The sequence below is a fragment of the Podarcis melisellensis genome (assembly GCF_964234715.1).
Source record: "Podarcis melisellensis genome assembly, chromosome: 8".
Classification (NCBI taxonomy): domain Eukaryota; kingdom Metazoa; phylum Chordata; class Lepidosauria; order Squamata; family Lacertidae; genus Podarcis; species Podarcis melisellensis.
This window is the reverse complement of record NC_138540.1, coordinates 29,810,407-29,836,023: the sequence shown is the minus strand read 5'-3', so window position 1 is coordinate 29,836,023 and position 25,617 is coordinate 29,810,407. Positions and strand designations below refer to the sequence as shown.

The 25,617-nt window shown below is 45.6% G+C and overlaps 2 protein-coding genes and 1 long non-coding RNA gene across 5 annotated transcripts; all 3 read left to right on the top strand.

The window, feature by feature from the left end:
• Nucleotides 1–10: 10 nt before the first annotated feature.
• On the top strand, nucleotides 11–7,257 carry LOC309376359. 2 transcript variants are annotated; one of them, XR_014171175.1, is made up of 4 exons: nucleotides 11–769; nucleotides 1,698–1,788; nucleotides 6,015–6,071; nucleotides 7,127–7,257. It is a non-coding gene; the product is annotated as an uncharacterized lncRNA (long non-coding RNA). The 2 variants fall into 2 exon arrangements; XR_014171176.1 differs by lacking the exons at nucleotides 11–769; nucleotides 1,698–1,788 and adding an exon at nucleotides 5,054–5,090.
• A 4,968-nt stretch (nucleotides 7,258–12,225) lies between these two features.
• On the top strand, nucleotides 12,226–17,506 carry LOC309375407 (neutral phospholipase A2 agkistrodotoxin-like). Of its 2 annotated transcripts, XM_081921052.1 has the most exons (6): nucleotides 12,226–12,389; nucleotides 12,515–12,805; nucleotides 14,138–14,194; nucleotides 14,873–15,017; nucleotides 16,045–16,145; nucleotides 17,292–17,506. In XM_081921052.1, exons 3-6 carry the CDS (start codon nucleotides 14,155–14,157, stop codon nucleotides 17,432–17,434), a joined length of 429 nt encoding a protein of 142 aa, XP_081777178.1. In that variant the 5' UTR covers nucleotides 12,226–12,389; nucleotides 12,515–12,805; nucleotides 14,138–14,154; the 3' UTR covers nucleotides 17,435–17,506. The 2 variants fall into 2 exon arrangements, with proteins under 2 accessions (XP_081777178.1, XP_081777179.1); XM_081921053.1 differs by lacking the exons at nucleotides 12,226–12,389; nucleotides 12,515–12,805 and adding an exon at nucleotides 13,426–13,811.
• Nucleotides 17,507–20,254: 2,748 nt separating this feature from the next.
• Nucleotides 20,255–25,137, top strand: LOC309375726 (group IIE secretory phospholipase A2-like). The gene is made up of 4 exons (XM_081921631.1): nucleotides 20,255–20,393; nucleotides 21,990–22,134; nucleotides 23,212–23,318; nucleotides 24,369–25,137. The coding sequence occupies exons 1-4, from the start codon at nucleotides 20,261–20,263 to the stop codon at nucleotides 24,503–24,505; spliced, it is 522 nt and encodes a 173-aa protein (XP_081777757.1). The 5' UTR covers nucleotides 20,255–20,260; the 3' UTR covers nucleotides 24,506–25,137.
• Nucleotides 25,138–25,617: the final 480 nt, after the last annotated feature.

Here is a 25,617-nt window from a genome sequence, read left to right as displayed (position 1 = left end):
GAGCAGAGGGGGGAAGGAAGGGGAAAGAAGAGAATAAGGAGAAGATCTTGCCACTCAACATTTCTCAGATGGAGGATGGGACGTCCCCCACACCTGAGTCCCAATCTCACTCCAAGAACTCAGCTTCAGATGACACACAAGTTATCCCATTCAGAGAAAACCGCTCTGAATCACTTTCTGAGGACTGATTATGTGGATCCTTAATCACCATCAGGTTCTAGAGATAACTCCCCTATAGCATCTCCTGTTCCACAGCCATGCAGGAACGTGAACTGCAGAGTAAATTCCAGGTCTTTGAAGGATTGCAGACCTTCAAGAGCAGAGCCATTGGAACTGAAGGCCCTGCCAGCCGCCTTTGCTGTGACAACATCTTCTCATAGCTCATGAGGTCTTTGCTAGATCTTTGCCAAGACAACATCTTCCATAGCTCAGCCAGCGGGGCCCACCGGTGGCTGTCCAGGGTCCTGATTTGACTTGCCTTGGCAATTGCTATGACTTTCTGAGTGAACTACAGCAGAAGAGGAGAGAAATGAGGATGTGCATGCAACATTCCAATTCTCCTGCCTGAACTGAACACCCTTTCCACATTCTTAATCCTCCTGATGACTTTTCCCACCCCCCAAAAAACCCTGAGTAATTGATACTCAAACCAGGGTTACAAGATGACATGCAAAAATCCAACTTTGTCTGGTTCCCTGAGAAGACAAATTGACGGTACACATTTGGCCTTGCTGAGATTTATCTGTTGCCATTCTGCTTGTGCTTTTAGGTAACTTTCTGTTTCTTGACTTTCTGTTTCTTTCAACCACAAACACCCCACCCACCCCCCGTTCTCATTGACCTTCATCTCTACCACGTAGTGCACCAGAGGGTCTTCCGCAGGGATGTTCTGTGCACTTGCTCTGTCATACACAAACTGCATGACTTTCTCACTTCTGGCACAGTGTTGATACCCCGGCATCTATTGATATCCTTGTCGCCATTCTTTGAAAACAGAGCTTGTGCATTGTCTGCATTACTTAGCCGGGTATTGGCTCCTAATTTCCTCATCCCTTTAGCATTGTCTTGAGACTGATGTGATCCTTTGAAGCTGTTGAAATCCTAGGTTAACAACAGGAAGAATTAGAGGAACTACTGGAAATGACTATGGAAAGCAGTAGAGATGATCAGAACACTCCGAACTTGAAACATGGGAAGTCCCATTAAAAAAATTATAATTTGGCAGAATATTTGGATTATTTGATATGTATATGTATAATCTGGAATATTTAATGTGATTGGATTGGATTGTTAAAATGGAAAATTTAATTTTTTTTTTAAAATAAAAAAAAAGAATCTGTTGAAATCCTGCACTTCCTCCTTTGGTTCCGTAGTCTTTTCCTGAGGCATTTGCTTCCTATCACCCTCATCGATCACACCTGGAGTACGAGTTGCAGCAGCAAGCTTCCTGGTGCAATCCGTGGTCAGAATGCGCTTGAAAATGAAGCCACCCAGATGCATGATTAGAGTTATATGCTTGAACGCTGTACTCTTCAGGTCTTTGAAATGAGCGTTACTGGAAACATTTGCTGGTTAACTCTAGTTCCAGGAACAATGTTTGGTTTATTTCTTCTGCCATGAGAGTGAAAGCATTACCCCTGTACCAGCAGGAAAACATACTTCATTGCTTTCTTCTTCTGTCTTTGCATCTTCTTTAGGATGAAGCCCTCCAATTCTGTCCAGAATTATTGCTTACTTACCTCCAGTCAGGGCCGGATTTAGGTTGAATGAGGCCCTAAACTACTAAAGGTAATGGGGCCCTTTATATGACGACCTGTTCTTTGTCAACAACAAATTGTTGCTTTCTTGTGTTGAATATATGCTATGTGGTAATTTATGGACCTAATAGGTATCTAACCAGTGATATTATTGGGAGCAGGCTAGCAGGCGGAGTCCATTACTTACATCATAGGAGCCTACACAACACAAAACACTGTTGCTGTATGTAGGTTTTATCTTATTTGTTTTTTATCTTCTATTTTGGAAATGTATATCCAGATTTTTTTCTTAATTTTTTTGGGGGGGCCCCCAAGAGAGTGGGAATCTAAGCTATAGCTTGTTTAGGTTATACATAAATCCAGCATTGTCTCCAGTGCTCCAGTGTTCACCAAGAATGCTTCCCTTGTTCTCTTATTATAGTAATAACGTGCACCTGAGACGTGCCGGAACTGAGTTCTGGTGAATTCCAGCTGAAAAAAAGCCCTGCTTATCTCACAATTTGTTGGCATGCCTATCTCCTTGCCCTCTCCCTTAGTTTACTCACGTCAACAGTGATGATTTTTCAGCAGTGACTTCACATTTCTTATATCATGTGCTTTCACAACCAGCGCCGTGCTTCTTCAGTAGAAGTGTCAAGTTAGGTGACGCTGCCCTCAAAGACGAGGTCATTTTGCCATCAGGTTCACCAGGTGTGCAATGTCATTCCTGATGTAGCAATCAGGCAAATTTGGCAATCCCTGGTTTTCATTCAAAACCTTATCACACTTGTTTGGGTATTCTGACAGGAATGGAAACTTTGTGAATGTCTGGATGCATACTGACATGAGAGATGGGGACATGTTTACAAGAACCATCTTAGGTCGTTGTGAGCCGTCGTGGTGCTGCATTCCCAGCCAATATTATTTTCTATTTATTTTATTACTTATTAAATTTATATACCACCCTATACCTGCAGGTCTCAGGGCAGTTCATGGGATAAAATGAAAACGCAATGTTTTATCATCTCTGTGTCGTGTTATTCAGACAGCACGCTGCACGCTGGATAGATTTTTCTGGTGTCTGAATTTCAAACAGCATTATACAGAAGTATCTGCCCAAATTTTTCTCCCTTGCCACCCCTATCAACCCAATAAACACACAAGACGTAACCAGCTGCACTTTTGAACAAACAAGGTACACTATTCATTGTATCAAACTGTAGATTTCAACAGAATCCTTTCACAGAGTCTAAAACAAGGATTTCCAGAATATTAGCCTTGTTTCGCCATCCTAGGCTTCCTCAGTAGTACAGGCTCTAAGTAATGCAAATAAATGCAGTATCGTAATCTCACACATAGGGTGGCGCTGTGGGTTAAACCACAGAGCCTAGGACTTGCCGATCAGAAGGTTGGCGGTTCGAATTCCCACAATGGGGTGAGCTCCCGTTGCTCAGTCCCTGCTCCTGCCAACCTAGCAGTTCGAAAGCACGTCAAAGTGCAAGTAGATAAATAGGTACTGCTCCAGCGGGAAGGTAAACGGTGTTTCCTTGTGCTGCTCTGGTTCGCCAGAAGTAGCTTAGTCATGCTGGCCACATGACACCAGCTCCCTTGGCCAATAAAGCGAGATGAGCGCCGCAACCCTAGAGTCAGTCACGACTGGACATAATGGTCAGGGGTCCCTTTACCTTTACCTAATCTCACACTTTTTTCAAGTGAAAATAATATACAAAACCCATAAACAACTGTACATACCATATGTAATGTTACAGGATAGTGGATCTTATAGCATAGTAGTGGTTGCAGTAAGCAACATCTGTTACAAAGCAGGATTACTATCTTGTAAAATTACATATGGTATGTACAGTTGTTTATGGTTTATTATTTTCACTGGGAAAATGTGTGAGATTACGATATTGTATTTATTTGAATTACTTAGAGCCTGTACTACTGACGAAGCCTAGCATGGCAAAAAAAGGCTAATATTCCGGAAACCCTTGTCTTTGTGAAAGGATTCTGTGGAACTGTAACAACTCTTCATGTGGATTATTGGACTCTATGAACAGACAGGTGGAATAGACACTTATACATGTATGGACCTTATGCATGAACTGACTATAGAATGAACTGATCCACTGGGTTTTCTGCTTTTTTCATTGAACTTTATGAGACTTCTGTTGAAATCTACGATTTGATACAATGAATAGTGTACCTTGTTTGTTCAAAAGTGCAGCCGGTTACGTCTTGTGTGTTTATTGAGTATGTTTCACGTAACCAGAGGTTTGTTGTTGTTTTACCCCTATCAACCCTGCTAACCAATCTTCCTGTGGCATCAATGCTCAGACTTGGAAACTTGGTAGTGCCCAAGTATTGCTGGTAAACCTTGAGCTGCGCAGAGCTGTATCACATGATTACACACAGGTAATCATATGACACCTGCTGTATCATACCCTGGTATGGCTATGTGTTCAGTAGCGAGCACTGCATCTTCATGCAGGTAAGTTCCCTTCATAGCTTTGCACTTTGTCACTTGCAGGACATTTGTAGAAGACAGTTGACTAGGTTCATAATCACCAAATGTCATCGGACAAGGTTGGGTTTTGGGGTATACTTATGGCCCCCAGTGTCAATTAGTTTGGGAAGGCAGCACAAAATGTGGGGTTTGTGGTGCAAAACTAGCACAAAACTTTGGCCTCCATTTGGAGGGGATCCAAAATTTCAGGGTCACACGTTAATGAAGCTCATCAACCTGATCTCACAGTAGCGAACTTGTAGGGAACCTGCAAGCAAGACGCAAGCACACAAAAGTCCTCTCCCTTCCTGTAGTTCTCCACAACTGGTATTCAGAAACCATGGAGTCAGCTCTAGCCATTCTGGCTAGTGGCTATCCATAGCCTTATCCTCCCTTCATGAAATTGCTCAATCCATCTACGTTGTCGGCCATCGCTTTTAAAGCTGCGCTCAACTGTGATGATAGCAAAATGTCTGACCAGCAGAGTACCTTTCTTCTTCTTCTTCTTCTTCTTCTTCTTCTTCTTCTTCTTCTTCTTCTTCTTCTTCTTCTTCTTCTTCTTCTTCTTCTTCTTCTTCTTCAGAAAACTGCATGGGAGGAAATGTGAGTTATTACAGTTTAAAAAGAAGCATATGGGCAATTACGTGGAAATTATGAAAGAGAATCTGAAAATTATTTACAGGGAAGCCCTAACAAGAATAGCTTCTGTATAACAATTCCTAATGGGGCGGAGTTAACAGTCCCTAATGGGGTGGAGTGTGTGTGTGCATATATATATTCACCCTTGATCACCAAGCAGAAGTTATCTGCAGCCTCTGAAATTCTCCCTGCCATACGCAGAAAAGGTAAGTAGAGAGAGTGAGGGGAAAGAGGGAGAGAGAGAGAGAGAACAGACACAGCTCCAGATTGTAAAGTTGCCCTAGTGAGCAGGAGAGACTGCCACATCGTGGCTTCTTCTATCAAGAAGCCAATTGTTGCTGGTGTTACTTACTCATACAGTGGTACCTCAGGTTACAGATGCTTCAGGTTACAGACACTTCAGGTTACAGACTCTGCTAACTCAGAAATAGTACCTCGGGTTAAGAACTTTGCTTCAGGATAAGAACAGAAATTGTGCTCCTGCGGCGAAGCAGCAGCAAGAGGCCCCATTAGCTAAAGTGGTACTTCAGGTTAAAAACAGTTTCAGGTTAAGGTGGAAGAGGACTGGAAGAAGTTTAAAGCCTATCTACAAAAATATTGTACAATTTATGAATGTTGAAGGCATTGAAAATGAAATGAAGGGGTTCTAGTGATTAAGATAAACAAGAGTATAAAGGGAGGGATAAAGGATGAAAATAAATAATGAATGAGCTTGCTGAACTAATTTTTAAAGTGGAATACAAGAAAGGAAAGTGGGTGGAAGTAAGGAAAATAAGGTTTTGAAGGTTATCAAGTTGAAAAAGAGTTTTTCTTTTTATATGTTAAATTTTCTTTTTTATGTTTTGCCTTTTTCTGTTTTGTTTGTATTATTGATGTTTGTTGTTTGTTGTTTTTTCTTTGAGATTTTTGTTGATTGTCAATCTTTTGTAAAACTTAATAAAATATCATTAAAAAAAAAACAGTTTCAGGTTAAGAACAGACCTCCAGAACAAATTAAGTTCTTAACCCGATGTACCACTGTACAAGTAACACCTGCTATTTGGGAATGACTTTGCTGCCTTTTTTTTGTTTGTTCATCACTGCTCCTGTAAAAGGAACGTCAGATCGAGAGGTTAAAATTTCTTTTTCAGGGCCACACATGGCAAATACGACTCTGTCTTCAGTGGTGGCATTGCTATTATTGACATGTGGTGAGTATGTGTGCGGGGGGGGGGGGGAATACACGTACTTAAATTTTAGTCTCTCCCTTACGTCACTCCACTCAGATCAACGGCAAGCACACAGATAGAGAAACTTAAGAAGCTGTCCTTACGCTGTTGAGTTGGACTTGCAAAGCGCCCCCCCCCCATGGGTTTCAGATAATGGTATGCCCCAAACCTACCTGGAGGTTGAAGCTGGGCCGTTCTACAGGCAAAGCAGGTGTTCTGCCCCTGAGCTAGGGATGCACTTGAATCTGTCCATGTTCCATCTAATACCCTGTTGTCCACGCCAATGTTCTTCCACCTTGTGTCCTCAGGTGTTGCTGGACTACAACTCCCATCATTCCCAGACAGCTTAAGCCAATGATCAGGGATGATGGGTGTTGTAGTGTTGGTGGCAAGGATAATAAAGGTATAAAAAAATTGGGTGCCAAGATCCAGGTTTGATGAGGGAACCCCAGCAGAGATTTAAAATCACAACATATGCAGCAAATAAAGCATGGAAATATAGGCCGTTGGACCTTTAAAAATGCCCTTGTGAGTTCCAAAATGTCCTTCTTCCCACAGCAGAGGAATAGATCGCACACTTGGTAAGTTAAAAAATGGTTTTACTTACAAACTCTTCAAAGCTTAGGTTCATGTTTTTTTCCATGTATCAGTCAGAAAGGTTGCACAGGCAGTAAGACTTGGCTTATTTGCAAAGTGGTGAAAGTTCCTAAATTGTTTGATGTAGAAACTCAGGGATGGCTGATGAGAGCCATGCGGTTTGAGCTGGAGCAACCAGCTTAGAACCTCTTAACATGTTGAGCTTCTCAGGTAGTCTGAGGTGCAACTATGAGAGACAACACTTTATGTTGGGATATAGATAGATGATAGATAGATAGACAGACAGAGAGACAGCTATACATAGGTCCTCCCAGCTGATTCCTTTATATTTTTAAAAGTTCTTCTCCTTCAGCCTCCTTTACCAAACCAGAGACTTCCATGTTTGCTTTGTAAATACCCATGTGATTTGAGGTTTCCCCCCTCTGACTGTTTTCAAGGTGCAATCGGAGTAGGTGGCAGTCTCATCCAACTTGCTGAGATGATCAAACAAATGACTGGAAAAAATGCCATACCAGATTACATGGCCTATGGGTGTTATTGTGGATGGGGAGGCAGCGGCATGCCAAAGGATCAAACTGACTGGTAAGCTAATAAATAGTCCACATGAACCTTTAGGGCAGTGTTTCCCAACCCTAGGTCTCCAAATGTGTTCAGACTACAATCCCCAGCATCCCTGACCACCTGTTTTGCTAGCTAGGGATGATGGGAGTTGTAGCCCAAAAACAGCTGAAGCTCCAAGGTTGGGAAACACTGCTTTAGGGTACACCAGGATATGCTTCCTACAGAGCCAGACCCTCGGTCTATTGACCCAAACTAGGTGGCTCTCCAGGGTTTCAGGCAGAAGTCTAGGCCAGACCTGCCTGGAGATGTCAGGATTTGAACCTGGGACCTTTTACATACAGAACATGTGCTGTTCCACCAAGCTGTGGCCCAGAGTGGCTTAACCACCAACCCCACTTCCAAGGGAACTTTGGTAATTGTCTTTTTTTTTAAAAGGGATAGCAACTGCCTAACAAATCTCAACCTCCTTAGCAAACTATACCTCCCAGGATGCTGGCGGGGGGGGGCGGGAGCCATGACTCTTTAAAGTGGTATGATACTACGCGGGTGGCGCTGTGGGTTAAACCACAGAGCCCAGGACTTGCTGATCAGAAGGTCGGCGGTTCGAATCCCCATGACGGGGTGAGCTCCCATTGCTCAGTCCCTGCTCCTGCCTACCTAGCAGTTCGAAAGCACATCCAAGTGCAAGTAGATAAATAGGTACCACTCTGGTGGGAAGGTAAACGGGTTTTACACTGTATCACTTTGCTCTTATTCCCCCCACCCTCAGGTGCTGTCGTAACCATGACTGTTGCTACAAGAGAGTGGATGAGCAGGGATGTGACTCCAAACTTGCCACCTATTCTTACACCTACAAGTCAGGGAACGTCATCTGTGGTGAGCTGACCTTTGCAGAGCGAAACCGATGCTTTCGGGTGGACGTTTTGCCCCACCTGCTCCACCCCGCTGTCCATATCTCTTGCCCAACGGGTCCCAAGAGCCCAACAACCAGCTGGCTATCAGGCGCTTGGGAACTGTAGTGCAAGGGGCATTGCTTTGGGAAGCGCCAAGCACAGGACTGGCAAGGTGCCTCTTTCTCTCCTGCCCAAACAACCCTGCTCCCTCATCATCAGCTGATGATGGTGGGTGTGAAACCCTCTTGCTTCGGCCACATGCACCTGTCTCCTATTCTGCACAGCCAACTCAGAATTCACCCTCCCCCTTATGCCTATCGGGTGGCTGTGGTTTGGGGGAAACGGCCTTGATAATCAAACTGGACACACACACCCTCCAGGCACTGTATGGTGGGCCCTGAGATTGAGATAATATTATTATTATTATTATTATTATTATTATTATTATTATTATTAGTAACAATAACAATAATAATTTTTATTTATATCCTGCCCTTCCCAGCCGAAGCTGGGCTCAGCGCGGCTAACAACAGTAAAATAATACAGCATTCTAAAATCAATTCATTATAAAATCATTTCAGATCAAATTGATGGCAACCACTGGGCTAGAGTTCTGTGAAGAAATTACCAAAGGAGGAGGTCAGGCTGTGCCTTGGCCAAAGGCCTGGTGGAACAGCTCTGTCTTGCAGGCCCTGCGGAAAGATGTCAAGTCCCGCAGGGCCCTAGTCTCTTGTGACAGAGCGTTCCACCATATCGGTGGATAAGTCTTGCCGAAGCAGAACCAGCGTGGCTTCTGAAAGTCCTGCCTCACTAACCTCTTGGTGTTCTTTGAGAGGGTCTACAAAGACATAGGTAGAGGTGACCCAGTTTCCCCAGAGCAATGCTATGGCAGGGGCAGACTGCCTAGGCTCAGCTGTCTACTGATGCTGCCACCTTCACCACCAGATAGGTCCACCAGAGGACCACCAATTGATAATGGGGGCCCACCAGGTGACACATTGCGGACCAGATCCATATCAGCAGTGGCATCGCGGGGGGGGGGCAGTCTGCCCCAGCTGCCATGTCTGGGGGGGTTGACAAGAAGGCACCCCGCAGGGTGCTCACCCCACCCAACCCGGGCGCAGCGGCATGAGCAGCCATCACCCCGCCACAGCCGCATGTGGAGGATCCTGTTTGCGGCTGCAGCTGTGAGCAGAGGATCCTGCCACCGCCCGTACGGCGCTCAAGCAGTGCCGGTGGCAAACCGTTATGTACAACGCATGTGCGGTGTCGCACACATGCGCTGTACGTAGCAACACTGCACATGTGCTGTACATAGCGGTTTGCCGCCGGCACTGCTTGAGCACTGGACGGACGGCAGTGGGATCCCGCCGCCGCTGCTGCAAGCAGAGGCTCCTGCCACCATCCGTACAGCGCTTGAGTGGCGCTGGCGGCAAACCGCTATGTATAATGCATGTGCAGTGTTGCACACATGCGCTGTACGTAGTGACGTCGCACATGCGCCCTATGTAGCGACGCCACGCATGCACCGTACGTAGCGGTGCAACACATTGCAGTTTGCCCCGCCCCGGGTGTCGGTTAGCCTTTGTTCGCCCCTGTATATCGGGGCGGAGGGGAGAAAGACAACTCACGTTTGTGGAATGCTCTCCCCAGGGAAGTTCACCTGGTGCTTTCATTATACACCTTTAGGCGCCGGGTGAAAACATTCCTCTTTAACCAGGCCTTAGCTGATTGAAACCCCATGCCCTTTTAAAATGTGTTGTGGAAGCAGGGGTAATTGGGTTGTCTTTGTTTTGTATTTTCTGTTTTTTATATTGTGGTTTTATGCTGTGAACCATTCTGAGACCTTCGGGCATAGGGCAAGATACAAATTATAATAATAAATACTACTACTTCTGGCTGGCTTAAGAGACTGCAAGTTACAGACTCTCTCCCTCTCTCCTGCCCCCAGCCATCACCTTAGTTCCAGAATTTATTCCTTAGCCCAAAATCTTGTTGTGTTGTCAGGAAATGAACCCTGGTATTGGGCAATGATTCCGGGTACTTCAATCCAGTGTGAGCGCCTGACCTGTGAATGCGACCAAAAGTTTGTGCAGTGCCTGAAAAAGAACTTAAAGACGTACCAGAAGAAGTACACCTATTTCCCCAACTTTTTGTGCTTTGGCCACCCTCCTCTGTGTCCTGCTGAGCCAAGAATGAAATGGAGTAGGGAGGCAGTAGGGGGAGGGAGTTTGCATGGGATACAAAATTCAGTTCCGGTTTTGCATTTCCCTAAGGAAGACCTGGACAGAAATGCAGCTGCAACGTCGAAAAGCTCCCTTCTTTCAACTTTGCAACGCTTTTCTCCAGCCAAAAAAAACATGTATGAGTTCCACTCGCCACTTTCCTGCATGAAGCGAAAATGTTTCTCTTCAACCAGGCTTTGGGCTGATTAATATTCTACAGCCTTTTGAATGTGTCTGTGACAAGGGCGGGGATCTTGTTTTCCTGTTTTGTTTTACTTATTTACCTGTTTTTATCCTGTATTTTATTCTGTGAACTGCACTGAGATCTTATGATGAAGGGTGGTATATAAATCTAATAAATTAATACAAATAAGCTTGTGGTCTTTTCCCCCCTGAAAATGAAAGTCAAGTCATGAAAATTCATCTGCACTTTCCCTCAATATACACATTTTGAAGGCAATTTTCCCATATAGAAGGCATGTTCTTTTCACTAATGTCAGCTTATTCCGTCGGCTCTGTCACATGGGGCAGACATTTCATCTGGCGGCCTCAGTGGGAGGTGGGGGAATCTGAAGGTTCGTTCCATCAGTTTTGCCAAAAGCCCAGCCCTATAAGGCCCCTCCTGCCCCCTGTTAAACCTCAAAAATATCCTGCTGTACTTGTGTTCCACGTCTGCATTGGTGCTTTCTTTCCTGGTATCTTCTCCCTCTCTTCTCTTCCTTATCCCCCCCCCCCCGGTTTTCTTATCATTTTAAAATATCAAAAACAATTATATGGGGTGGGGGGGGGGACCCAAATGCTGTACATAAAATAAATGTAAGTAATATTAGCATTGTTCGGCACACTTTCCTCTTATATACAAAAGACGGTCTTCTCCTCCGCTGGCCTGTTAAGGACCTTCAGAGCAACACATGAAACGTGGTTAACTTCTGCCACAGCCAGTGAGCTCAGCTTGGCGCCTCCCTCAGCTTGGTGCCCCAGCTGGCTGCTGGCAATGCCAAGGTAGACTTTTTCACCAGTGCCACCAGCCAGGGCAGGCCTTAGAGGTGGGTCAGCTGGGGCACCAAGCTCAGAGAGGAAGGAAGCACCAAGATGAGTTCAGTGGCTGGGGGTTGTTGTTGTTGTTTTATGTACTGTCAGCAGTGAGCTAGGGGGACAAGAAGAAAGTGCTTGCACTGAGCTGAGGAGTTCAAGATGAATGCTAGATGAAGAAGATGATCTGGTGGTGGCTTCATTGCAGGTGGAGAGGTGAAAATGGGAGCTTAGTGGTGGCAGGGGGAGGAAGATGCAGGAGGTTATCATGGGGGGAGTGGTTCTGTGGAAGCAGGGGTTGCACCAAAGGAGGAGAGAGGAGGGGGCATGTGTTATGTACTGAGCTGAATAGGATCCAAAATGCAGCAGCCTGATTGGTCCCAGAACAATAGGATTCAGAATGCAGCAGTCTGATTGGTCCGCAGGAGCCACCCAATCCAACTCCAGGTGGAAGTGAATCTGCAACCTGACTGGCCTACAGGAGAATCCTGGAATTAGCCAATCACGTGGGGCCCATTGTGTAAATAATGTATATAAAGCAGACATTTCGGGGGAACTGGTATTCCTCACTACTATGAGCTGAAGAAAGAGCATGAAATCCACACTCGACTCCGAGTATATTTCAGCATGGATGTGGGGGTGCAGGTGGAAACAGGGGTACAAAGGGGAAGAAGTGGATGTGGCAATGGGGCTGGGAAGGCGGAAAGCAATCTGAGTATTTCCAAGGGGGTGGAAAGGATTAGGGAGTTAACGTTAACTTCCAAGCATGGGGTGGGGGTGGGGAAGGGTTTGGTGAGTGGGGCAAACAGGGGGACAGCCCCTAGTCCGTTTACTTCTAGAGCCCAACTTCATCTGAACCAGATTGGCAAAACCATCTGAGCAGGCTAATTCTGAGAGTCCCACCACAGGGGAAGCTAGCTTGTTTTTTTGTTTCTGCTTTCCATATTCCTCCTATTAAGCTCCAGCACCAACATTTCCTGCACAACTTGGTGAGAAGATCCTTCTAATAATAGTATAAATGTCCACACCCTGTGGAGAAAGTGACCACTCGGGTTGCGAAAGAAGGATGGCAGCTACCGGTGGTGACCTTTGCTATTTTTCATCATTCTTCTAGAATGAAACCAGGCAGGCCTAGAGGCAAGATCTGTTGTCTTACTAACTGGGGAAGGAACTGGCTAGAGAGGTTTAGGCATGTTAGTCCAGTCAAGGAGTAACTACCTTTCTCACCTGGTTACTGGATATGGGGAAATGGGATTTTCCCCTCACTAACAGTTAAAACTCTCCAACGGACTATAAATCCCAGTTGTCACATTTCTGAGGAGAGAAGGACAACCAAATCACAAGGAAGAAAAGGAACCAGGTGAGATATTGACCCCCAAGAAGTTTTACGAGGAGGCTAAGCAAAGTAAGTACCGCTGCCGTTGGTTTTGCTTAACGAATTGTTTCTGCTGCACAACAACACCAAGCCATCAGTTTTAGAAGGAAGTTGGACAAATTCGAGGGAGAAAAGGCTCGCAATGGCTGCCGGCCGTGATGGCTCTATTCTGGCTCCACTGACAAAGGCAGCAATGCTTCTGAATTTCAGTTTCTGGAAAACGCAAGTGTGGATCCAGCCACGTCCTTGCTGGGATTTTTCACCCCTGAAAAGAATGGCACCTTCTCCACAAAAGGAATTGATGTTCTCTCATGTAAACCCCCAGTTTTTCATTCATCCGTTGAAGACAAAAAGATCTGTCAAAGTTCAATTCTTATCCCCCCCCCTTCTTAAATTCACTTCTCTACATTTCTGCTTTGTTTTTAAAAAGTCTTCCTGAAAACACATCAGCATTCTTTGTATGCCCTTCTGACTAACGTTTTTTTGCAGGCAATTTCCCCTGGTTGTTTGTTTGCTGACGTTTCAAATCAAGTGCTGACAAAACAGATAATGTAATTCAATGGCAACATAAATAGTCATTTGAGCTGAAACAAAAAACATTTATTCTGCGGGTGGCAACGGGGAACAAAACCAAAGTGGGTTTCGTTGGAGAGGAGTAACACCACAATTGTGACTTCCCTGGCAAGTCTGTCAGATGCCCCTTCTCCCTCAGAGCTCCTCCAATGGGCACCACCCCTCTACCTTTCCCTCCACTCTTTCTTGGCTCCAAGAGGCAAAGCCCCCCACCCTATGCCTCTTCTTATTCCCCAACACTGCTTGACCCTTCCCCATGCCTCTGTCTACCCCCCACCCCCGCTTCTCAATTCTGCCACCCCCCAGCCTCTCTGGGCCTCGGCCAGACTTGCCACCCCATCTCTGACCTTCTGCTTCCAGGCCTAATCAGGCCCCTCTTTCTTGGGCCAATCTGCTCTTTTAGACACCTAATGTTGCCATGCTGTCCTTGTATCACTGTCCGAGACGGAAATCCATGCCACAGGTGATTGTGAGGCCAAGGAGCGTGGGGAGGAGAGGACATGCTGGCATTTTTGCTAACAAGCCAGGCTCACATAGAACCAAAATTTGATCCGGCCAACTTCCTAGTTGCAGACCTGTCCTTTAAGAAGGAATGGGCCAAATCTCAGGGGTTGACTGCCAGCCTTCCAACCCCACTTCCCCTTCAAACCAATACAACCATTGGCATTTTACTGTGTTTAGGATGAACTGTTTGTGTTGTTGAGCCATCTTTGGGGGGTGTGGCTGATATCAAAAGGTGGAATGCGGATCCTCTAAACAAATTGAAAAACTGTACCACCTCTCCTTTAGGTTTTTATCAACAGAAAATGAAGATCTTATGGGGATCAATGGTGTTGCTGATTTGCAGTAAGTGGAATCATAGAATAGGGCGGGAAAGGGATCCAAGGATCATCTAGTCCAACCCCCTGAAATGCAGGAATCTAAAAGTAACAGGGAGAGGAGAGATTAAATTATGTTCTGCTAACAAAAGGAAGGGGCCATAATTTTTTTTAAGTGTACCCCCCTTTCAAACTTGACAAAGCCTACTTCTGAGGAGACATTCATAATTTTGGGGAATTCTAATCTGAGCAACCGAAGTCAAAATTGAAGCAGGTTGGTCTTCTTGATAAATTAATCCAGAATGCATTTGCTTCTCCAGCCATCATCAGCTGTGGCTTCACCTACCCCCACCCCCATGTGGCTCCCAGCAGATTACCTCTGAGAGGATACAGCCCCCAATGGCGGGTGGGGGGTTGAGGTTGCCCACTTCTGACATGTATCAAATCCTAAAATGTATTAAAAATGCTACACAAGGTATAATTCATTTATGGATACCACCACCACCAGATGTAGTGATAGCCGCTAGCACAGGCCAATTTATTAACGAAGAGAGGCGGATCAATATTTGCTAGAGAGTATTTGCCCCATTTTCAGGAGCACCGAATACCGTTTGGTAGAAGGGAGAGGTGAAGAAGCACAACAGCTAGGACAGATCCCTTTCCCTAATAAACTAAGCACCTGACGCCTTGTCCCGTTTCTTTGCAGGTGTTTTGGCAGTAAATGGGAACCTCTTTCAGTTCGGAAGAATGATCCAAAAGCTCACTGGGAAAACGTCTTTCCCCCACTACACCACGTACGGGTGTTACTGCGGGGTGGGTGGCCAAGGCAAACCGCGAGACGACACCGACCGGTAAATCAATGGCTTGTGGGTTGTTGTTTTTGACATAACTGATCACCTCGCTATTAAAGAGGCGCTGTGCTGGAAAGGATTTGTTGGTGTGTGTTGGTTGTTCTAGCCAGTTGGGGGGGGGGGTATTGAGTTGGTTCACCACACTGGGGGCTTTCATTTCATTGATTTGCTTTTTTATAAGGATATCCCACTGGGTTATCCTCAGAAACACCCCCCCCCACCGGATAGGCAGAAGGTTCTGAAATGGGAAGTTTTGAAACAAGAAGTCAAAAGGTAGCCCATGACCACATTCACACCATACATGTAAAGCTCTAGGAGACCACTTTAAAAGTCATGGTTTACCGCAAAGAATTCTGGGAACTGTAGTTTGTCGCTGAGAGTTGTTAGGAGACACCCCTATTCCCCTGGCAAAGCTACAGTTCCCAGCTTTCTCTGGGAAGAGGAAATTATTGTTAAACTACTCTGGGAATTGTAGTTCTAGGAGGGGAATAACTCTCGGCACCCTTAGCTCCCACCTACAGCTCCCAGAATTCTTTATTGCCCCTGGTAATGAGGCAATAAAAGAACAAGATGGGGACCCCTCCCTTTAATTCCTGATTGTCGCCATTTGATAAACTCATGGGCGTAAAATAGTACCGTTGTTTTAATTATCGGTGCAACTGATGCGTGTACCTTAGACAGTGGTACCTCGGGTTACAGATGCTTCAGGTTACGGACTCCGCTAATCCAGAAATAGTACCTTGGGTTAAAAACTTTGCTTCAGGATGAGAACAGAAATCGTGCAGTGGCGGCGCAGCAGCAGCAGGAGGCCCCATTAGCTAAAGTGGTGCTTCAGGTTAAGAACAGTTTCAGGTTAAGAAGGGACATCCAGAATGTATCAAGTTCTTAACCCGAGGTACCACTGTACCTATTTTTTTATTAAGATGTGTATAAATAATCAAATAATTATAAAAAAGCACCTTTAGCTCCCTCACGCAGGTGAACAGTGTAGATTTGTCTAAAGGAGATTTCTCTTCCTTCTCCACAGCTGCTGCCTGGCCCATGATTGCTGCTATGAAAAGCTGAAGGACTGTAACACCAACACTGACATATACAACTATTCCGTCGACGATGGAGTTATTACTTGTGGTAAGTAACGACAGGAGAAAAATTGGGTTGCATCCCTTCCTTTTTGGAGGACAGACAATTCATACATACCATGAACTAAATGCTATTGTGCGCCTGCCGATCCATCGAAATTTGCACTCTTCTGACAGATGGCTATCCTACCTTTGTTTAAAATGAATCATAGTAACAGTAGAGTTGGAAGGGACCCCAGAGATCCTCTAGTTCAAACCCCTGCAAAGCATGACTCACAGCTAAAGAATCGTAGAATAATAGGCTTGGAAGGGAACCCCAAGGGTCATCCAGCCCAACCCCTGCGATGTAGGAATCACATCTAAAGCATCCCTGAGAGATGGCCATCCAACCTCTGCTTTAAAACCTCCAATGAAGGAGAGTCCACCACCTTCCAAGGGAGTCCGTTCTCCACTGTTGAACAGTAAGGTTTGCATCCCAAATTCAACCCCTGGCATCTCCTAGTACAGCTGAGAGAGACTCCTGCTGGACATGCCGCTGGGGACCTTCTACATGCAAAGCAACTGTCCTACCACTGAGCTATGGCCCTTCTCCATGTTCCTTGTTGGTAGCTGCCTAAACCACATCGCCACAGAATCACTGACTTAGTTGATCGCATTTTTAGCCTCCACTTCCTCCGAGCAGCTCCCTGCCATCTTCCTACCAACCCTATAAGGTTGATTACTCCAAGAGGGCGGTTACTCTGCAGGGAGAGGGCGTGGCTCAGCTACAGAGCACCTGCCTTGCAAGCAGAAGGTCCCAGCTGGCCTCTCAAGGTAGGGCTCAGAGAGACTCTTGCCTGCACTTCCGGAGAGCTGCCGCCAGCCAGTGTAGACAATACCCTGCTAAATGGACCAGTGGTCTGACTCAGCATAAGGTGGCTTGCTATGTTCCTACGCATTAAGGAGGAGGCGTGGCTCTGTGGCAGGGCACAAGGTCCCAGGCTCAATCCATGACATCTCTAGGTAGGGCTGCAAAAGACTCCCTGCTCAAAGCCCTGGAGAGCTGCTGCCAGTCAGTGTAGACAGTATTAAGCTAGGTGGGCAAATTGTTTGGCTCTGTATAAGGCGGCTTGCTAGGAGCCACAGATGCAGCCCTCAGCTGTTTGCAGGAAGGGCAGGATGACAACATGACAGGCTCCATCTGTTCTCTCAACAGGTGAAGGAAGCAGCTGTGAAAAGCAGATCTGTGAATGTGACAAAACAGCAGCCCTCTGCCTGAAGGACAACCTGGACACTTACAATGAGGAGTATCGCTTTTACTCCGACAAGAACTGCAAGGAAGGGCCGATGAAGTGCTGAGCTCAGCCCCTGCAGGCCCAAAGCTGCATTGCAACTCCTCTTCAAAAATAAAAAAATTGAAGCTTGCAGTCATCGTGTGAAGTTGTCCTTTCGTTGGGAGTTTGGGGAGCAACTCAGCTTGATTTACGGAGCCCAGTTAGCTGAGGGAGGGTGCTTTCTCCTTTTGAGAGTCTCACAGCAACCACTCTCATCCCCATCTCTCAGCTCATGGCAACCCCGACCCCAATGATAGCTTTCTTCTTTGCGTTCGGTCACAAGTGACCCTATCAATAGACTCCATTGTGCAGAAACTAGTTTCGAACAGGTCCGCCAGGAAATGTGAGCTCCTATCATACTGCTTTGTGCCTCTTGACTGATCAGGACATCCGGAAAGCAAGACAATACATCAGTCCTGAGTTAAAAGGGCGTGTGAGCCTTTAGTGAAAAGCTGTAATTGAGCGGTGGAGCATCTGCTTTGCATGCAGAAGGTCTCTGGTGCAATTCCCAGAGGCATCTCCAAGTAGGACTGGAAGAGAAAACCTGCAGAGTCACTGCCAGTCTGTGTAGACAATAATGAGCTAGAGGGAACAATGGTCTGAGCTGGCAGAAGGCAGTTTCCTGTGGCCCTGTGTAACTGGGATCCTGATGCTCAACAGCTCCTTCCGTATTCCTGTAGGATGTGTTGGGTTGAGGACTAAGCTGGGTGGACCAATGGTCTGGCTTTGGAAAAGGTCACAAAATGGCCACTGTGGGATGTGTGACATACCCTCCAACATTACTCCAATAAAAATTAGGAATGTCCTATTCCATAATAATAAAAATATTATTTATACCTGCCCATCAGACTGGGTTGTTCCAGCCACTCTGGTGGCTTCCAACATATATAAAAACATCATTAAACATTAAAAAACCGTCCCTTTACAGGGCTGCCTTCAGGTATTTTCTAAAGGTATAGTTACTTATCTCCTTGGGCATAACTCCAGAGCCTCCAACATTTCTCTGATGAAAATAGGGATATCCAAAGGAAAAGAGGGACATTCTGGGAACAAATAAAAAACCAGGACCCCTTCTGTAAATCTGGGACTGTCCCTGAAAAATAGGGACACTTGGAGGGTCTGGCAAAAGGGCTGCCACATCTAAAAAGGGACAAGACCCAAAAATAGGGCGTGCAAAATGGGGAATAGGGCCTATACATCAGCTCCTAACTGATAGAGAGAAATGCTTTGCCCCTCTTCCCTGTTCACAATGGAGTGTCCCTATCCTAGCATCTGCTGAAACATGGGCATGTTTAATAGGCCATGTTCAAAGCTGGAGATGCTAAGTCAATGCAAAGAGGAACTGAGCAGGAAGAGCAAACAGCCTCTTGCACACTGTGGAGGTTTGAGGGGCTATTTATGGAGAACTTTTGTGGGAGCAACCCACGGATCTTCTCAGCAGGCTTCACTGATCACAGCACGAGGGGTGGAACAAGGCAGCAACAGGAGTGAAAGCTTGTCTCAAAAGAAGCGTCCTCAAGTGCAGGAAGACCGCAGAGAAGAAGGCAATAGCACACCTTGCCTTGCATTCTGCAGATTCTTTTGGTGCAGTGTTTTACCAGCCCTTTGCACAGGACAGCAGAATCTTGATGCAACCTTCGTAACACTGTGCAATTGCACCAAGGTTCCTTTTTGGCAGTTATGCATCAGTTACACACACTGAATACAGGTCTGGCCCTACCATTAGGCAGAAGGCAGTGGTGAACTCTAGGGACAGGGAGCGGCAGTGAAGTATGGGTGAGCCCTGTGGCCTGCCTTACAGGAGCAGAAGAAAACACTATCCTATCATCAGTGTTTAAGTAAGATACCTGTCCAGCCAGGTTCTTTACACATAATTCTTTGTTTAAAAATTCAGTTTTACACTATACATTTGAATTCAAACAATAATAGTAAACATCAACATATAGGATTCCCTGAATCCTTAGACTTCCCTCCACCCCTCCATGGTTTCCATAATCAAACTTTATCTACTGCATCATATAATTTCTCTATTTTTCTTTTTTCAAAACAACAACAATTTTTACCTTTAATACATTTACAAGTGTTACTAAAATCCCGCCAAAGTTTTTAATTGTTTGCAGTGTTCTCTTAGGTAACTTGCAATTTTTTCCCATTCCTTATTAAAGTTGACCAGGAAGATAGAATCTTTACACATAATTCTTTGCATATAATTCATGTCAGGCACCAAATGGCAGATTCAGAGAGGAGGCAGGAGGTCAGTGTCTTAAAAATGCACCAACGGAGCCAGTTCCTGCACTCCTTCCTAGTGTGTTTGCAGTGCACTGTCCTCCTCACCGCCTCAGTCCTCCTCCTCCTTCTGTTAAGAAGCAGTGACAAACCCGGTGGGAATCTAGCATAGAGCCTCTGCTGCATCCAGTGAGGTAGGCTGCAACGGAATGATCAGGAACACTTCCCAACCCATGTTGAAGTGTGTGAGTACACCCCGGTAGGCCCCAGTGAGGATCTGAAGACTCTCAGCTGGGTCCTCCGAGATCTCCTTCTTGGGGGAGGACCACGCCACCTCAAAAAGGAGCTTCACCGCATCTCTCACCACCGTAGCTGTGACAAGTGTCCCTGGAATTTAGGGACTAGTTTGGCTCTATGGATGGGCAAGTCCCGGGAACGCCTTCATGTACTCAAGGGCCCTTAGTGAGAACTGTCAATATTGATATATCCTTTCCTAAGGCTATGGAGTGAACTGGCACAGAACAATAGCCTGAGTTTGTGTGTGTGTGTGTGTGTGTGTGTGTGTGTGTGTGTGTGTGTGTATATATATATATATATATATATATATATATATATATATATATATATGGTATACTGTAGCTTGCAACTTCCTGACTTCTTCTGTCCTATTCTAAGGAACATTCGTTTCATTCTACTGATTTGGACAAACCGTGCAAGGATGGGGTGTTCGTTTGGGGTCCTTCTGCTTCTCCTATTTGGTAAGTGCATGTTCAAGACAGTTGCATGTCTAAAGGATGCCAAATCTAAATTTTCTAATACCTCAGTACAGAAGAAGAGTTGCTTTGGTCTGTTTTAACATTTTAGCAACCAAAATTCACGCATGTTATTTTATTTTATTTTTAAAATTAATTTTATTAAGATTTTACAAGTTTTAGCATAATCAAAAATTCAAATTACATTTTACATTTTCAGTTAACACCCCCGACTTCCCCCAGCTTCCCTTTCTGGTTTATAGCACATTTATTTCTTCTGCTTATAATTTTATATGCCTTATGTACTAAAATTAAAGTTGTACCTTATCAATCTGCTCTTAACATTTTCATTTCATTTTTATATTTTCTATTTATATTTGTCCGTTGTAACTGTATTATTCGAATCCTGCAAGTGAGTTCATTTCACTGCATTGTTTCTGTATATACATCATAATAGGTCCCCAATCTTTTTTTGAAGTCATTGTTGTCCTTATCTTTGAGTCTCTCAGTTAGCTTCGTCATTTCAGTGTATTCCATCAACTTTTCTTGCCATTGCTCTTTCACGCAAGGATAGACACTGTACTTGCAATGACATGAACTGTACCTCGTGTGTGCTATTATTTCGTAGATTTTAGCAAGCGGTTAGACTGTAGACCAGCATTCCTGAAACTGTAGGGCTTCTCCGCATTATAGGAGGAAGACATGAACCTAAAAGGAACCAGGGAGGAGTGATGAAAGAAAAGGGGAAGAAAATGCAAATTAAATGTATGGAGGTCGGGGAGAAGAATTGACAGAAGAGCAGTAAAAAGAATTTTCCGGGTGGCAAACCTGAAATGAAAAATCCTTCTAAAACCAGATCACCCAATTCTGCCTGAAGTGGTTAAGGCAAATGAAAATAGTTCCAGAGCTAATGTCTGTGCTTAGTTTGATGAAAGCTGAACTATGGAACTCCCTGCCTCAAGGAAATCACTGTGGCGTAGGAGATGTGTGATTTTTGAGCTTGTGTGTATGCTATTTCCAAAAGAGGGTATAGATAGGGATGTTGCTCATTGCCAGCTGATGAGCCAAAAACATCACCTCCTGCCATTTTGTGACTGGCAAGCCCTTGTCGTTTTAAGCTCCCTTAGGTGGGCCAGAAATTCTGCAAACCTCTGCTTTCAATCCATGCAAAGTTCAGGCTGAGCAAAGCAACAAAACAGGAGCACTAGGATTTCTCTTCCCTGTGAGGGAAGGTTGCAGCGCTTGGGACGTCTTAGTTCAGAGACAAAACGAGTGGTATATGACATGATGGAAGCATGTACAGTACAATTTTGCATGGCAAGGGGAAAGCGGATAGAGAAAATTTTTCCTCCTTCTCTCTTAACACCAGAATGGTGAAGCTGAAAGTTGGAGGATTTGGGACAGATAAAAGAAAGTTCTTCATGCAGCGCAGTGTTAAACCATGGAACTTCCTCCAACAGGAAGCAGTCTTGGCCACCAGTTTGGATGTCAGTTTCCCATTGAGGCATCTGCCTGGCCACTGTGAGGACAGGATGTTGGTTAGATGGACCCCCTTTGGCCTGAGGTTCTTCTTAGGTTCTCAGGCAGGCTTCTTGCTTTCAGCTGTCTCCTTAGGAAGCAGCAACCTGATCCAGTTTGCGGATATGGTCCGTCAGCTGACGGGAAGGCTGCCCTCTCTCTTTTACAATGGGTACGGATGTTACTGTGGACTTGGAGGATCCAGAAAGCCCATGGATGAAACTGACTGGTGAGCGGGACTCTCACTGAGAACAAGGGGTGAGGGAGAAATGGGATTCCGTTCTTTGCATTTAAAGGCAAACCTACCTAATTTGCACTCCCTGAAACGAAACACAAACGGAAATGCAGCCATTATGAAATTTGCACTTTGACCAAATTTGCAGTACCATCCTTCATACTAGTAATGGATTCAAATATGCATGGGACAGGGTGTATGCATAAATATATATATATTGGTGGAAATAGCATACCAAAATGCATCATATGTGGGGAAATTGCAGCACTTGCTGCCAACTCATGCTTTTGGGATGCTGATGAGGAAGTTTTAATCTTCTTTGGCAATCGCTCATAACCAAGTAAGATTGTCTTAACAGTGAGTTAAGTGACTGTGGAGGCCAATTCTGGATCCACACATCCTTCCACAGTGGGGACATAGGTTTCTGGGCTGGAGTTGATCATGGTGAGGGATTGCCAAGTTTGCCTTCCTCTTAGCTCATTTCTCCCTTTTGTCCTGAGTTCGAGCATCTTCATAGTCCATGACACCTTTGGTAAAGGCTGTTCTCCAGTTGGAGCGCTCACAGACCAGTGTTTCCCAATTGTCAGAGCAGGTGGCACTGTGGGCTAAACCACTGAGCCTCGTGGGCTTGTTGATCAGAAGTTTGGGGGTTTGAATCCCCACAATGGGGTGAGCTCCCATTGCTCTGCCCTAGCTTCTGCCAACCTAGCAGTTCAAAAACACACCCGTGCAAGTATATAAATAGGTACTGCTGCTGCATTTTGGTGTGCTCTGGCTTCTTCCATGATCCTCCGTGCACCAGTAGTGGTTTAATCATGCTGGCCACATGACCCAGAAAGCTGTCTATGGACAAACGCCAGCTCCCTTGGCCTGAAAAGTGAGATGAGCGCCACACCTGCAACATCCTCTGTGAAAATCAGTCTGGATTATGGGGGCATCATCCAGACTAATCCCACCCTCCAAAAAAACCACACCCCTACAGCGTGAATAATAGAGAATGCACCTAATCTCTCTGTCTTAATTGTCTTCCTTATGGCCTGAAGTAATCAGTTTGATCTGTGCTGCTTCCAGGTGCTGCCAAAACCACGATTGTTGCTATGGAAAGATGGAAAAACTGGGTTGCAAACCCAAACTAGAGCTTTATACCTACTTTATCGGGAAGAGCAGAATCGTGTGTGGTATGTGTGAACATGGAGTATGTTTGGGGTGGCTGTAGATACTTGGATGACAGCTAGAGATGGGTGAGAAAACCAGTTCACTCCCCAGTGGGCTTCTCTGCTGGCTGTTAGAAGCTGACTCCTGAGCTGAAAAGGGTTCCCCGCCTCCCTGCTTCAAGGAAAGGTGTGGCAAAGAATTAGGAAGTTAACTAAATAAGGCAACTAAAGCAAGCAAACAAAAAGCAAACATGCACGCACAAAGTCAACAAGGATGTGGGGGCTTTTCAGTGTTTTTCAGGGTATGGGCAGAAGTCATGGGTATGTCTAAAGTGCAATTGTCCCAGACTGGTTGGACGTGGAGGAGTGTTGGGAGGTACCAGCTGGGGAACCCAGAGGGGAAGAAAGCTCAGAGCCAGGGGATTGGTGGTGGGACAATCATGAGTTGTCAGAGGGAGAAGACTGGGAGGAAGAAGTGTCAAAAACTGAAGAGGTAACAGGGCTTAGTGAGCAGGGGGAGTCTGTGGCAGAGAGCAGTCCAGAATCAGAGCTAAAAGCTGCAGCAGGAGAAGGGGATGAGGGAGGCCAATAGGCAGAGAGGAGTCAGGTTGGTGAAGAAGCACGGGTGTTTCCTCCTACTGCTGTGACAAGTTCCTCTCGCCCTGGTCTCCCCAGACCAGGAGAGGCACAAAGTGGGAGGAGCCAAAGCAGGCACACGGCAGTCTCAGATTGCTTGGGGGGAAACCATAGAGAGGAGGAGACTTAGGCAGCTGTGGATGGCAAGGACTTTCAGTCTGCACAAGTGCTTCATAGGGGCAAGATCTGCTGCTGTGCTCATTAGGCCTCGCATCCCTGTGCAGATCCTGATTTTTTAATTAAAAGTTAACTTTTCTTGCTGTGTGTTATTTATTTACTTGCTCCTGACAGCAATGAGCTCTTGGCTCTCTGGGAAAAGGTATGTTGAGGCCAAGGGGGCACAGTTGGAAACGGTAAGAGACGCAAAGAGACAAGTGGATAAGTCCCACTCCTGGGATGTGCAGATCTATCTCAACTTTTGGCTCTTTTGTCTTCCAGGTGGAAGGACAATGTGCCAGAAGATGACCTGCGAGTGTGATAAAGTAGCCAGCTTCTGTTTCCAAAAAGCCGCCTATCACATCAAATATGCCTTTTACCTAAACATTTTATGTAGAGGCCCCACGCCTCCTTGCTAGTATCCAGGAAAGGCTGCTTTCACAACTGCCTTCCTGAAGGTGGTGCAGTTAAACATATCCTCTTGCTCAATGCTTATTCCATCCCATCATTTCTTAGAGTCAACCTTGCAGCGCCATTGTCATCACCTGACTTGAGATGCCGTGGGGACCTCAACAACTGGGCAGGCCGCACCACTCCTACCTCTCCTAGGCCTCCAGCACCTGGCAACTTGGTCTGGCAGGCGCTCGGCATTTTTATTTCCTCACAATGCCCTTAGTGTCGTGTCACTCCAGGGCATTGTTGGAAATTTCAAGGACAGCTTCTCCACCTCAAGTGAGGCCCCCTCAGACTTGGAATTGACCCTACCAGCTGATCTGGCCTCAAACCCAAACTCGTTTTTCAAGTGACTTAATGATGAATTGTTCTTAGAAATGCTTGTAAGCCACCCTGAGATCTATTCTGGATGATGGGCAGTTGAGAAGCTGCAGACATGAGTAAATAAAAACATGGAATTCATGGTCTCCTCCGTAATTTCCCAAACCGGAACAGAGTATTTGGGGGGTGAAGCTGCAATGGAATATCAGCTCGTCTGACACATACAGAAGAACGAGGTTTGTAGGACTGAGCTACACTACTTTGAACTGCAGCTGGGAGGTACCTTTTTGAATGCTTTCCCTGCATTTAAGAAAATAGAATTAGAGAAGAGGTTCAGCACAATGAAAAGCAAGGTAGGGCTTTAGGGCTACTAGCCACAATGACTATACTGTACTCTGCCTCCACAGATGAAGGCAGTTTTACCACTGAGAGTTTGTCGCATGTAACCAGTGAAGGCATGGACAGTAACCAAGCAGTTCCCACGAGAACCAAAAAGCATCCAGCTAGAGACTCCAGGGCAAGCGGATGAAGAGCAGGCACTACTGACAAGCGGAGTCTAATCTGTGATCCCAAAGTGGGCATTAAGCAGCATGAATACTTGTGGGATTTGCTGCCCTGCCTCAAAGGCTTAGCAAATGTCAAGACCAAATATTTATCAAGCCCAAACAGGTTAAATAAGGGATCTGCCCTCAGGAGGAAAGATATGTGCCAAACACTGTAGGCAGTGAATATTATTTCTAGAGCCCTGAAATGTTTG

What these genes read in the sequence shown, in the direction of transcription:
- LOC309375407 (XM_081921052.1), top strand. Translation starts at nt 14,155, where the DNA reads ATGAAGATCTTATGGGGATCAATGGTGTTGCTGATTTGCA. An exon ending in CCGCGAGACGACACCGACCG is followed by an intron (nt 15,018 to 16,044) that starts GTAAATCAATGG and finishes CCTTCTCCACAG; the next exon opens with CTGCTGCCTGGCCCATGATT. An exon ending in CGATGGAGTTATTACTTGTG is followed by an intron (nt 16,146 to 17,291) that starts GTAAGTAACGAC and finishes TTCTCTCAACAG; the next exon opens with GTGAAGGAAGCAGCTGTGAA.
- LOC309375726 (XM_081921631.1), top strand. Translation starts at nt 20,261, where the DNA reads ATGGTATACTGTAGCTTGCAACTTCCTGACTTCTTCTGTCCTATTCTA. An exon ending in CCTTCTGCTTCTCCTATTTG is followed by an intron (nt 20,394 to 21,989) that starts GTAAGTGCATGT and finishes TCTTGCTTTCAG; the next exon opens with CTGTCTCCTTAGGAAGCAGC. An exon ending in CCCATGGATGAAACTGACTG is followed by an intron (nt 22,135 to 23,211) that starts GTGAGCGGGACT and finishes TGCTGCTTCCAG; the next exon opens with GTGCTGCCAAAACCACGATT.